We start from the raw sequence: 14,796 nt of genomic DNA on the forward strand, positions 1-14,796 counted from the left end.
AATGGTGTTCTCAATGCTGAGAAATACAGGCAGATACTTATCCATCATGCACTGCCATCAGGGAGGCGTATGATTGGCCCCAAATTTATTCTGCAGCAGGACAATGACCCCAAGCATACAGCCAAAGTCATTAAGAACTATCTTTAGCGTAAGGAAGAACAAGAAGTACTGGAAGTGATGGCATGGCCCCCACAGAGCCCTGATCTCAATATCATCGAGTGTGTCTGGGATTACATGAAGAGACAGAAGGATGTGAGAAAGCCTACATCCACAGATAGTTCTCCAAGATGTTTGGAACAACCTACCAGCCGAGTTCCTTCAAAAACTATGTGCAAGTGTACCTAGAAGAATTGCTGCTGTTTTAAAGGCAAAGGGTGGTCACACCAAATATTGATTTGATTTAGATTTTTCTTTTGTTCGCTCACTTTAGATTTTGAAAATTGATAAAAATAAACAATCATTATTTATATTTCTGAAAGCATTCTTTGTTTACAGCATTTTTTCACACCTGCCTACAACTTTTGCACAGTACTGCATGTACACACACACACACACACACACACACACCACTGTGAGATTTCTAAGGAGAGAAGCAACTTAGAACTGAGGAGAAATTTCCTGACAGTGAGAACAATTAATCAGTGGAACAGATTGCCTCCAGAAGTTGTGAATGCCCCAACACTGGAAGTCTTTAAGAAGATGTTGGATAGCTATTTGTCTGAAACGGTATAGGGTTTCCTGCCTAGGCAGGGGGTTGGACTAGAAGACCTCCAAGGTCCCTTCCAACTCTACTATTGTATTGTATTGTATTGTATTTCCATACACAGCTATCATTTAGAAATCTGATAACTTTTTCACATGTTGTCAAATTTCCAAACGTATCCATTGGGCTCCAGAGGTTGAAGACTTATAGGGTGTCTTAAAGCAGGAAATAACTGGGTTAAAAGGTTGATGAAAAAATATTTTTAGATTGACTGTAAAAGAGAGGAATCACTTCCCTATTTCAGGATGGGCCATTTTGTAGGTTGAAATAACTACTGAGAAAGCTTTGTCTTTTGGATTTTTCATGGTCATCAGTTGATTTCTAAGTCTACAAATCTTCCCAGTTATTGAATGAACTCATTTGAAGTATTTAGAGTATACAAAAAAGAAGACTGATTTTTAACAACATTTAGAATGTTTATTTCAGATTCATTGGAGTCAATTAAATATTTAATACAGGATTCTTGTATCTTCTTAAAGTATTCCAGAGATTGTTAACTCACTAGTAGTGTTATTTGTACTGCACATACAACTCTGTTTTAACTACAGGTAGTCCTCAACTTACGATCACAATTGAGCCCAAAATGTATGTCGTTAAGTGAGAAATGTGTTGATTTTTGCCACAGTTTACAACTTTTCTTGCCGCATTTGTTAAATGAATCACTGCAGTTGTGAAATTAGTAACACATTGTTTAAGTGAATCTGGTTTCTCCATTGACTTTGCTTGTCAGAAGGTTGCAAAAGGTGATCACATGACCCCAAGACACTGCAACCGTTATAAATGTTAGACAGTTGCCTAGCATCCAAATGTAAACCATGTGACCATGGGGATGCTTAAATGGTCATAAGTGTAAAAAATGGTCATAAGTCACATTTTTTCAGTGCAGTTGTAACTTTGAACGGTCACCACACAAACTGTTGCAAATCGAGGGCTACATGTACAGAAGCAAAAATTGTTTTCAGAAATTTATATTAGCCAATCACACATTTAATAGAAATTGAAGTTGTGAGTTGCAAAGGCTGAAAAGAAAAAACAAAACACTGGGACTATCTGTAATTTGTAAAGTAGCATAAAAATGGCAGCAGGTAATCCAATAATAACAATAACAACTATTAAGATGAGAGAAAGATAATTTACTGGTAATCTTTGAACATGCATACATACAGATTCTAGCCAATACAGGTTAATCTTTATGTTATATAAGATTGATTATCCATTGTAAGCAATCTTATATTTTGTACAAAGAAGTAATTTATCTACAGTGAAACTTTATTTTTCTCATAAGAGCACCAAGTTCCTTAAGAAAGTATTTATTTCATTGGCCTGAGAGAGCCCATGGCACCAGGTTCAATTTCTTTTGCTTCCAGGGAGGAAAAAAATGACTTCAGACTTCCTAGACTTATAATGTGTGATCCTTTGGTAGACTGGCCAACAATGGATCAAGTTGCTAATATCCAGCTCGACTATCAGAATCAAATGATACAATATCAGAAATAGGTGGCAGTTGAGGTAGAGGTACTTAATTGATTAATCAGATAGAGCAGATGGCTGAGAAAATGTCCCAGCCTGCCACTCCTGCCCTCCACTCAGGATCAGCTGCCAAAGAAGCTGCAGCAGCAACAGTTCTTAAGCACTAGCATCCCACTTCTTTCTTTGACAAATATGGGAGTAATAGCACATTTATGATATTCCTCATTCTATGTATCTTACACAGTCTGCCTGAAGCCTGGAGAAATTAGCACAGACTAATCCCTCATAAGATTTATAATTGGCTTTTTGACTGAAGAGGGCACAAAATGAATTAACCCTCCCTTGGTGGTTTTGTAACTTCATAATACTCGGAAAGCTACTTTTCAACTCTACCTTCAGCATGATGGTAAGGACTAATGAAGTGCTGCCTTCCTTCTTATTTCAATTGCCATTAAGACTTAGCCTAACCGTTCTTTGGTCAGATTTGCTTCAAAAAAACTGCTCACTTACTTTCTGAAATGTTACCCTTCCAATTCATCTGTAATTACCATCTGTGTATATAGTCAGACACCTCTTAACTATCCTGCATTCCTGGAACTTCCTTTTTTTCCCAGGAACTGCAAACTACTCACTGCCTCTTTTTAAAAAGCAATTTGATTGTGTCAAGGCTTATCATGTTGAGCATCATTACTAAGAAGAATTCTTCCCTCCCTTTGTTGTTTGAAGTTATATCTGGCCTTTCCTCAAGTTCTTTCCCTCCATGTGATCAGTCCATTAGTTAAATATCCTTTTTTAATTAATTATTTTTTATTTCAATTTATATGGCTGCCTCTCAAATTCATGATTCCGGGTGGCTAATAACCATTAAAAACATTGTAAATCACATAACATTACAAACAACACACATGATTAGCAGCAGGAGTAAAAAAGACAAATAGAATCAACAGCAGTGAATCAAGATAACGATTGCATAGGCTCTGCCACACATCGAGATGGCAACACCCAGTGACAAAACTATGTCTTTAAGACCTTGGGAAAGGCCAGCAGGTCCCAGGCCAAACTAATTTCTGGGAGGTGGGATTCCAAAGGGCAGAGGTTATGATGCTGTTTATTGGCCTATTTCTGGTGCTTGGATAGACCTTTTTTTTTTCATTTGCACTCAACAGCTGCACTAGAAATACATTGGCTTTTCACCATTCACTCTTAGTCTTGTTCTGTCCCTTATAAATCTTAAATTCAGTAACTTCAAGGACATTTTCAATTCCATAACACAACCAAATGAGAAGGAAGGAGACAGAGACAGACAGACGGACTGACATTACATGGGGATCAACAGAAAGAATGAGTAAAACTTTATTATCTCCATGACACACACTGCTAGATTTTAGCCCCTTTTGTAAAAAAATAAATAAATAAATAAGGGTATCCTTTAGTACCTCCCTTTTGTATAATAACTGATAGTCACTGGGATATTTAAAGTAAGTGCAGAACAGCCATTGTTTCCAAATGTAAACTTGGTAGTATTGATCAGAAATGCTAGTATTGCTAAACTTGTTTCATTATTTTCCCCCTGACATCTATACTGCCTGCATGACCAATAGAATAGGGTCTTTTGAGAGTCCCCAATCCCAACTCTTTTTGATGTTTATTCCCCTTTATCAGTGGGCAAAACTGTAATCTGAGATTAAATATTCACTGAAGATGCATTTATTTTACAAAACTTGCTAGTGGTAGAAAAATAAAACATGCAATTGCTGACAAAATATTTTAAATCAAAAATATTTGTTGATTTCCTCAACACAATGACATAAAACATGCTCAAACATAGGCTAAACTATATATTAGGACCGTCTTGGACTATGTGTGGAGTCCAGAGATTTTTGATATAGGGAACAGTCTAAGCATAAGCTGAGCAAAGCCAAATACTCTTCTGTCTTTTGAGCTGGATGCTGAGGCTTTTTCAGATGTGATTTTGAAAGCGGAGCTTAGTTAGAGATAATGTATCTTGTTTACATCCACTTATGTTTCTACAGCAACATAATGCAAATAAAACAGTCTATCTGGGGATGCTCTAAATCTCTAGGGAATCTGGGAGATCCCAACAAACAAGACAACCTGAAAATTGTGAATTAAATGACAGGGTCCTACTTCTGTAGACTAATCATGTTACATTATATGAGCCATAATAACATGGCTCATTGTAGCTCTCTGCAGATATTCAAGCTGCGCATTCTCAAGTTGAAAGTGATGGGACAAGAGGACACCAGTTCTGCCCATCTTTGAGTCTGTTGGTTTCAATAAAACCTTGCGTGCATTAAGCGCTGAAGTTTGGATAGAGGGCTATAATGTTCTCTTACACCTTAATAATGCATAAAATGTACATTATCAGGTATGTACAATATATATTTTATTGCTGCACTGGTTTTGTTGTTTATTTTTATATACAGCTTAGTGTACACAGTACATTTTGCAGAAGAATTGGGCCATTAGTTGGTAGAATGAATATATTTTAACCTTGTCATATAGGCAAAGCTGCCTATAGGAAATAAATCATCTTAACTAATTAACTAACACAGTTTAGTTTCTATAAATAAAATTATTAAAATTTATTACATTTAATGAAAATATTAAACAGATAAGGAAAAATAGAAAATGCTATGGAAATAGGAAAATGTTCACCGCAGCATTGGCAATCTCTTGAGGTGTGTTCTGAACTGTTCTGGGTTATTTGCTTTATTCATATGTAAAAGCAGAATTAGAATGTATGGAATGATTGTTGATTAGTCTTTGGGTATGTACTGTACTGCTTCTCTTACCTGGTTAAGCTAAGCCACAGTAACATCATGATCTGAGGTTCAGGGATGTTAGCTTCAGTCGGTGCCATAGACAGCTTATGCCTTTTTGATCCTGGAGTTCTAGGACACCTAGACTTCTTGATTGGCCTATCCCAGGCTACTGATGAACCTAATAGAGTTTCAGAGAAAACCTGGAGTTATTTCTCAAGCTCTATTTCATGGTTCAGCCAAGACCTTAATCACAGCTTGGAATGAGCATATTCCAATAATTCTGCCTCTGTGGACTTTGCAATCATGTATCCTGCACAGTATCCTGGTCTACATAGGAGTTCTGGGAGATGAACAGACCTAAGAGACACTTACAGCCCAGAGAAAGATGAAAGGTGAGGCCAACCAGATATAGGTAAGAGCCTTCATTAGGATTTAACATGTGACAAAAAAGCAGCAAAGTGAGTTAATAACAGAATTGGAAGGGACCTTGGAGGTCTTCTAGTCCAACCCCCTGCTCAGGCAGGAAACCCTATGTCATTTCAGACAAGTGGTTGTTCAATCTCTTCTTAAAAACCTCCAGTGATGGAGTAGCCACAACTTCTGTAGACATGCCATTTCACTGGTTCATTGTGCTCACTGTTAGGAAATTTCTCCTTAGTTCTAGGTTGTTTCTCTCCTTAATTAGTTTCTATTCATTGTTTCTTGTCCAGCCTTCAGGTGCTTTGGAGAATAGGTTGACCCCATCTTCTTTGTGGCAGCCCATCAAATATTGGAACACTGCTATTATGTCACCCCTAGTCTTTTTTTTCACTAGGCTAGAGTAAGCTCACTCTGTTGCTCTTATTGTATCTGTAGATAGCTACCCAGTGGAACCTGTTTTGGATTACCAGGTCACTCTTGGATAAGGAGAGGCAAAGAGAGCCCTTGCAGAAGTCTATTCAAGCAGAGTTGGACTCCAGCTGGGCAGGTCCTATGGAACTGACTGAGGCACATACTAGTTTGTTTAACTTGGAAGAGTTTAAACAATGTTATCTCATTGCTCTGAACTTATTTCAATCCCTTTTGCCTGGGTCATTGTTTCTTAAAGTATGGTGTGAGGACCCTTAATTCTCTGTAAAAATCTATCAGGCAGATATTGAAGATACTGTACTTGTAAAAATTCAAAACAGTGTAATTCTTCTCATTATTTTTTATTCATTAAAATATTTTTCATAAATATTTTATTTATGTTAATATCCATTGGGTTTAATTTTATTATTTTACAATAAACCATTCCTTGAATAGATTAATTTTAATTTTTAATGCAGTAAATACAAACAAAACCTCCTTCATACATTATAAAAATGGGAAGAGATCCTGAGAATAAAAAGTTTCAGAAACTTTAAGAAAGTAATGAACCCTACATACATACAGGTAGTGCTCGAAGTGTGACCCTAATGGACCTTACCTATTAAGGTCATATGTCAAAACTGTCCTAAACTGAATTGGGTACATTTGTGTGATTTTTTTACTATGCTGGTTAAGTGACTCAAACAGGTCATTAAGTGAACGAAGATCAGGCTTGCTGTTTGCTGCTTTGTTAAATGACCTTCTTATTAAGTAAACCAAGAGCTTGGGAATTTGAATGGCTCTCCTGCCTGTTGCCCTCCCATCAGCTGTTCTACAAGTAATCTACAGCAGTACACACTAACCTTCAAAGCAAAAGCAAACACAGTTATTGTAGAGCAATAAAGAACTTTACAATATCTTTGCTTTCTGTAGATGTTGTCCAGTATTTGTGCAGCAATCTCAAACACGTGCAAACAAATAGTATAATGCAAATACAGTATAATGCAAAGGGACTTTACAGTACTAAATGTGCTTTCAGTAGGTACTGGCTAGTATTTCTGCAAACAATTTCAAGATAAATACAAACAAGCACAGTACAGGTAGTCTTCGACTTACAGCCACAATTGAGCCCTAAATTTATGTTGTTATGTGAGACATTAGTTAAGTGAGTTTTGCCCCATTTTATGACCTTTCTTTTGCTGGTTGTTAAGTGAATGACTGCAGTTATGTTAGTAATACGGCTGTTAAGTGAACCTGGCTTCCCCATTGACTTTGCTTATTACAAAGGTTGCAAAAGGTGATCACATGACCTTGAGATACAGAAATAGTCATACGTATGAACCAGTTGCCAAGCATCTGAATTTTGATCATATGACCATGCAGATGCTGCAAGTCATAAGTGTGAAAAACGGTCATAAGTCCCCTTTTTTCAGTGTTGTTGTAACTTTGAACGGTCACTAAATGAACTGTTGTAGGTCAAGAACTGCCTGCAATGAAAAATACTTTATCTTTGTAAAATACTTAGAAACAAGCACAGTACTATAATGAAAAAAATATTTTTAAAGTACATACAAAGGCAAGTACACTACTCCAGTCCTCAAGGCAACAGCAATGAAAGAAGCAACAAGCAATTTACTCCTCTCTCCATTTGGCAGCAGTGAGGAAGGAAAAAGTAGTACACTGACTGCAAAGTCCCTGGATTTTGACTGGTCATGTGACCAAAGGGAAAAAACTGCATGACCATATGGGCCTCAGAAATTGCCTGTTCTAACTGCAGGCAGATTTTGGGTCCCAAAAGGAGGTCACAACACTAAAAATGGCTGCCATTTTAAAGGAATCGAATCCAGATCACATGACTGCAGAGGCTTCTTATTGGTCACAATTTCTGGAAAGCTGTTATTTTTTTTACTTTAGATGGTGTGATTCTCTTCCAGACAGAGTTTGCGCACTCTTTGGGTTTCATTCTAGATTTGTGACTCTTGCTGAAGGAGAAATGCCTTTGCACAAATTCATCTTTTGTACCAATTGCACCCATTCTTGGAGGCCTTGCTGACATTCACTCATGCCTGGTTCCTTTCTGGTTAATTTACTGCAGTATGCTCTTCATGGGACTGCCTTTGAAGATCATCCAAAAGTAATAAGTGGTCCAGAATGCAGCAGCACAAGCAATTCTAGGCATCCTGCTGCTATTGCAAGATCTGGTGACTCACTTTAGTTTTATGTACAATTCAATTTGCTAGTTATCTCCTTTAAAAACATGAATGTCACAGGACCAGGCTCTTTGCAGAAGTGGTATCTCTGTGGCTCTCTGCCCATTCCCACCAAGTTAGATAAAATGGACATGCTCCAGGTGCCCCCCCCCTTAAATGTTGTCATCTGATTCGGTATTATGATTGGACACACAGTCAGCCAGAAGTTTAGATAGATTTGGCCTTTTTGGTTTGCCTATCAAGTCTTTCCCAAAGACCTAGAATAGGCAAATGCCATTTAATAATAAAGGTACAGGTGCAAAGCTGCTCCTTTAACAGTTGATTAATGGTGATACATTTCATTTGGTCTTTCTTATAGTTTGGTCTTTGGCATTTAATAAGCCTTCATGGTGTATTAATTTCAGTGCATCTTCTTCAGTGTCCTTCAGATATTCTTCTAATGCTCTTTTTTCTTCTTCTTCAGCTCCCTAAAGTGCTTGCAACATTCCTTTGAATGCTTCTTCGTATTGTTCTTGTTATTATTATTTATTATTATTCCTCTATCTCAGATATTTCAATCTTCGTTCAATTGGCTTCATGTATCTATGCATGTGTCAATACGCATGCACACACTAATTAATAGTACAATGGAGATTGCATTGTTTTAAGGAATTAGCTTCACATGAAACTATTATCATATAATTACTAATGTGATGTGAAAGGAAGTGCTTCTTTTGCTATGTTGTTTTGGATGATAAGTAATTTTGTTTGCAATATTGACATCTTTCTTTTTTATTTTCAGTATGTTAAATTTTCTGAGTAATAAAATGTTTACAATTTGTAATAATATTACATACATATTATTACATTGAAATCTTCATTGAAATAATACAATATATCAAGATTTATAACATTACAAGAGAAGAGAAAAATAATTCAAGCAGAAACTAATGAATTAAAGCTTCATGTTGAGAAACGCAAACTCTGAATGTGGTATAATCCATAGATAAAACTATAATCCATAAAGAGTTTCCAATTTGCATTTTTAAAAATATGTTGTCATCTGGCGGGATCTTAAGATATACCTTCTCTATAGCTGCCCTGTCCTTTGGAACAGCCTGCCTTGTGAGTTCTGGAAGGATCCTACCCTTTGAAAAGCCCTGAACAGCTGATTGTTCCCCAAGGTGTTCATTTAAGATGTGAATGGTGTTGCAAATGTGTGGTGGAAGTACTGTTTTATTGGGGCACCGTGAAGTCTGTAGCAGTGTTGTTTTATTTTCTATGTCAATTTTACTGTAAATTTAAACAAGGTTATTATATATAAGATGGATATCAATATAAGTATTACCGTGTTTCCCCAAAAATATGACCTCCTCAGAAAGTTAAGTTCTAGCTTGATTTTTACATGTGTGCCCAATATGAGCCCTAACGCCCCACCCCCAAAGTAAGCCCTAATTAAGACCCCGCCCGCTCCAGGGTGCACAGGTAAAAATTAAGCTAGGGTGGGGATGGTGGGGTGGAGCTGCCCTGCTACTTACCTTCGGACAGTTGCAGCCAGACTTTGCACACCCTGACACCTGCCTTGATGGTCCATTTCTTCTGCTGGCAAGGCTTTCCTGAAGGAGTCTGTAGCCGATAACAGAGCTCCGGGTTGATCTGCAGAGGCCTTTAGGAGAGCCTTGCTGGCCTTGCCAGACGAAGAAGTTCCTGAAGGCCTCTGATAGCAAAAAAGAGGCTGGGGGCAACGCGCGCAAATGAGATGAGTCAGTGGACAACATCTTGCCCTTTGAAAATAAGACCAGGTGCCTCCTTTGGTGGCAAAGAAAATATATAAGACAGGGCCTTATTTTCAGGGAAACACGGTATTAAAAATAAAATTGTGGAATCTGACCTTTTTTGAGGAATATTGATTATTTAGGGCATGGGATGGGAACGAGGAATAACTTGGATACTAGTAGTCCTCAACTCACAACCATCGTTGAATCCAAAATGTCTGTTGATAAGCAAGGCAGTTGTTAAGTGAGTTTTGCCCCACTTTACCACAATTGTTAAGAGAATCACTGCAGTTGTTAAGTGAATCATGCTGTCATTAAGCAAATCTGGCTACGCTCATTGACCGTGCTTCTCGGAAGTTGGCTGGGAAAGTTATAAATGATAGTCAAATGACCCTCGGATAGTGCAACTGTCATAAATATATCCAGTTGCCAACTACCTGAATGTTGATTACGTTGCCATGGGATGCTACAACAGTTTTAAGTGTGGAAACTGATTATAAGTCTTATTTTTTCAGTACCATTGTAACTTCAAATAGTCACTAAACAAATGGTTATTTGTTAAGGACTACCTGTACTATAAGATTAGAAAAGTATTCCCCTGAATATTAAAGACTTGAATAAAAATTATGTAATTTTTGATATGACTGGAGACTTTAATAATCAAAAACTGACCCAATATGGTTGACCTATATTTCATAATATTTTACAAGAAAATATTTATTTTAATGTTTAACTTGATAAATTGTAGTTAAATGAATATATACTATATTTACTTGATTTATATACATTTAGCTTATTGGTTTTGGGGAGTTTTCTGTTAAAATGTTTATTTTATTTTATGTTTGTGTTTTGATACTGCAACTGCATAAATATCTGGTAATTTGTTTAACATTAATTATTTTATTTGTTTTCTATCTTGTTTTATCTTTGTCTCTTTTAAAACAAATAATTAAAATGTCGATAGCTTATTTTGGGAACTCCCTGGCTACTAGATTCTTCCCTGTGGTTCATCCTATACGTATATTTTGCAATTGCTTCTACAGCGCGGTGCTATGAGACGACGCTATGAGGATGATGGCATCTCAGATGATGAAATTGAAGGCAAGCGAACATTTGACCTTGAAGAAAAACTTTCTACCAACAAATATAATGCCAACTTTGTAGTGTTCATGGAAGGCAAAGGTGAGTGCCCTTTCTACCATACTGGCTTTCCAAGGTGAATATTTCACCTAACTGCTGTGACAAAGCCATTTTTTATTTTCTGATGCTATTGGACTCAATAAACATTAAAATTCTAAAAAAAAAATTCAGCCCCTTTCTTATAATCTCAATTGGTGCTTCTTATAATAAAAGAGCATTTGAAAATACAAATGAAAATTATAGCAAAATTGGTACAACATCACAAATAAATGAAAGAAACAGAGATTTTCATCTATAAGAATTGGTAGACAGACAGACAGATAGACAGACAGACAGACAGAGAGATATATAGAGATAGTAGTTTAGAATTTACTAAATAAATATAAAGTACTAATATAACTTGATGGGATAAGCAATCCCATCTTTAATAAAATGCTATCTTCATCCTCCCCATACTAATTTATGATTCTGCTATGTAAGCTGTATTAAAACATACATGAACTTTTAGCATAAAGTCAGAAAAGCAAGAATAATTTATCATACTCTTGCTATTCATGCAAGACTTATAACTCAGCGTGTAGCAATAGCACTTAGACTTATACACTGCTTCACAGCACTTTTACAGCATTCTCTAAGTGGTTTACAGAATCAGCATATTGGCCCCAACAATCTGGATCCTCATTTTACCCACCTCGGAAGGATGGAAGGCTGAGTCAACCTTGAGTCTGGTGAGAATTGATCTGCCAAACTGATGGCAGTCGGTGATCAACAGAAGTAGCCAGTAGTACTGCAACCACAGCGCTTGTAATTCTTCCTTTCCTCATCACAGCATTGGGATGAAAGATAAAATACTGTAATTTGCTTTTTTTAGTCCTTTTGAGGGACTTATTGTCTTATGCGCTCTTGCTTCCAGTCCCATTGATTAAGCAAACTATGTAGGAGGAACCCAAAGGCAGGCCTTCTTTGTTACTACATTTTCTCTTTGGAATATTAACTTCCAGGGATTTATAGTGCCAGCATGTTACCTACCTTCAACCAATCCTTTAAAATTTTGGCTCCCCCCCCCCCCCGGGCCTTAAGTTAGGATAGGGACCACTTTAAATTGGAGGAGAATGGTTCTATTCTTTCAGACAGTTGTTGTTTTATATATAGTTATAGTTTTATATAATGTTATTGTTCTAACTTAGTAAAGTCTCCCAGAATAATTTTGGAGTTGGATGGCTTGAAAATGTAACGTAGTTGGGTTTCCATACTCACCGTACATTCTGCGTTTCCTGTGGCAATCGTGATATTTATCATACTAACATTCTGGCTGCCACTCACAGCATTCACCCTGAGAGATGGTGAGGCATATGCATCTTCAATACCTAGTAAATAGGATGGGTTGTAATCTTTGTGTTATATGTGTCTGTGTTAGATACTCTTAACTTGACATAAGGGGTATGTATAAGTGTTTAAGTATGTGTAAAAAACATCTAAGGCTATATGATGCTTTTCACAGAATTTCAGAATTTTTGCACAAAAAGGATGATATATAATCCTGCAAATACAGAGATCAAATTATAAATGAATACATTTTCACTTTAGTATATTCTGAAAAAAGTAAGTTCCTTTCAATATACAGGTGAAACTTGAAAAATTAGAATATTGTGCAAAAGTTCATTTATTTCAGTAATGCAACTTAAAAGGTGAACCTAATATATGAGATAAGACTCATTACATGCAAAGCAAGATAGTTCAAGCCGTGATTTGTCATAATTGTGATGATTATGGCATACAGCTTATGAAAACCACAAATCCACCATCTCAGAAAATTAGAATATTACATGCAATCAATAAAACAAGGATTGTCCATAGAACAATATCGGACCTCTGAAACGTATAAGCGTGCATATATACTCAGTACTTGGTTTGGGCCCCTTTTGCAGCAATTACTGCCTCAATGAGGCGTGGCATGGAAGCTCTCAGCCTGTGGCACTGCTGAGGTGTTATGGAAGACCAGGATGCTTCAATAGCGGCCTTCAGCTCGTCTGCATTGTTCGGTCTCATGTCTCTCATCTTTCTCTTGGCAATGCTCTATAGATTCTCTATGGGGTTCAGGTCAGGCGAGTTTGCTGGCCAATCAATCACAGTAATCCCACGGCAATTGAACCAGGTTTTGGTGCTTTTGGCAGTGTGGGCAGCTGGAAAATGAAGTCAGCATCCCCATAAAGCTCGTCTGCGGAAGGTGATTTTGATTTCCAAATGAGATGCAAAAGTTGCTCTGATCAGAAAAGAGGACTTTGGACCACTGAGCAACATGACTTTGCACCACTGTGCTTCATTAAGACCAGGGTCAATGCAGCCATCTACCAGGAGATTTTGGAGCACTTCATGCTTCCTTCCGCAGACGAGCTTTATGGGGATGCTGACTTCATTTTCCAGCTGCCCACACTGCCAAAAGCACCAAAACCTGGTTCAATGACCGTGGGATTACTGTGCTTGATTGGCCAGCAAACTCACCTGACCTGAACCCCATAGAGTATCTATTTGGCATTGCCAAGAGAAAGATGAGAGACATGAGACCGAACAATGCAGAAGAGCTGAAGGCCGCTATTGAAGCATCCTGGTCTTCCATAACACCTCAGCAGTGCCACAGGCTGAGAGCTTCCATGCCACGTTGCATTGAGGCAGTAATTGCTGCAAAAGGGGCCCAAACCAAGTATTGAGTACATATGCACGCTTATACTTTTCAGAGGTCCGATATTGTTCTATGTACAATCCTTGTTTTATTGATTGCATGTAATATTCTAATTTATCTGAGATGGTGGATTTGGGGTTTTCATGAGCTGTATGCCATAATCATCACAATTATGACAAATCACGGCTTGAACTATCTTGCTTTGCATGTAATGAGTCTTATCTCATATATTAGGTTCACCTTCTAAGTTGCATTACTGAAATAAATGAATTTTTGCACAATATTCTAATTTTTCGAGTTTTACCAGTATGTGTGCACCATTTCCATATAGATTGCATATAGTTTTGAAATCTCCTTTAACAAATCTATTAGAATGTAATAAGGAGAAATTAGTACTTAGTATACACGGTACCCATCATTGAAATTGGGAAATTTATGCTGACAAACTCTATATGTCAGGTTGTACTAGTTCTTTTGGGCAATATCAATCAATGATGGATCTAATAATGTCACTCTTTTAGAGGCTAAAACTGGATGGTAATCTCATGTTTATAAACTAGCCTTTGAAAAAGGCTATCAAGAGATGATCCTTGGCTTTCGGTATGCTGGACTAAGATTGCCATTTTATTGTTTAATTATACTTTGCAATGGTAGCACAGTGGTTAGAATTCAGTATTGCAGGCTGACTCTGCCCATCCTGACTGGCTCAAGGTTGACTTAGGCTTCCATCATTCCGAGGTCAGTAAAACAAGGTCCCAAATTGTTGGGTGCAATATGCTGACTCTGTAAACCACCCAGAAAGTGCTGTAAAGCACTATGGGGCGATATATGACTCTAAGTACTACTACTATTTTGTAGTCCTTTTGTTAGGTTTTATTGAATTTTGTGCACTGCCAAGAATAATGTTGGATAACTTGAGCAGCCATATAAATGGTTTAAATAAGTAAATAACGTGTCACTTACCGCCATAGAGGCAGTACTATTAGTGCTCCAGACAATTGATTGAAAGTTAAGTGATTGTGAAACTCTTTGCAAAGTCCAGATTTTGACAGCCATATAGTATTTACAGTGGTAATTGTTAAACTCCCTGACTGATTCTACCTTGGCCCCCTACTTGTGCCTTATTTGCCAATTTTAGTTTTTTTTTTTTTGTTGTTCTATTTAT

The 14,796-nt window shown here is 37.2% G+C and overlaps 1 protein-coding gene across 1 annotated transcript in view; it reads left to right on the forward strand.

The window, feature by feature from the left end:
• KDM2A (lysine demethylase 2A) overlaps positions 1-14,796 on the forward strand; it is a 74,307-nt gene that overhangs the window by 13,013 nt on the left and 46,498 nt on the right. Inside the window, exon 4 of the mRNA XM_081943292.1 lies at positions 10,855-10,993. Within this exon, the coding sequence (XP_081799418.1) occupies positions 10,855-10,993 (139 nt within the window). The remainder of the gene's footprint in view (positions 1-10,854; positions 10,994-14,796) is intronic.

Source organism: Natrix helvetica (assembly GCF_964273705.1).
Source record: "Natrix helvetica genome assembly, chromosome: 1".
Lineage (NCBI taxonomy): Eukaryota > Metazoa > Chordata > Lepidosauria > Squamata > Natricidae > Natrix > Natrix helvetica.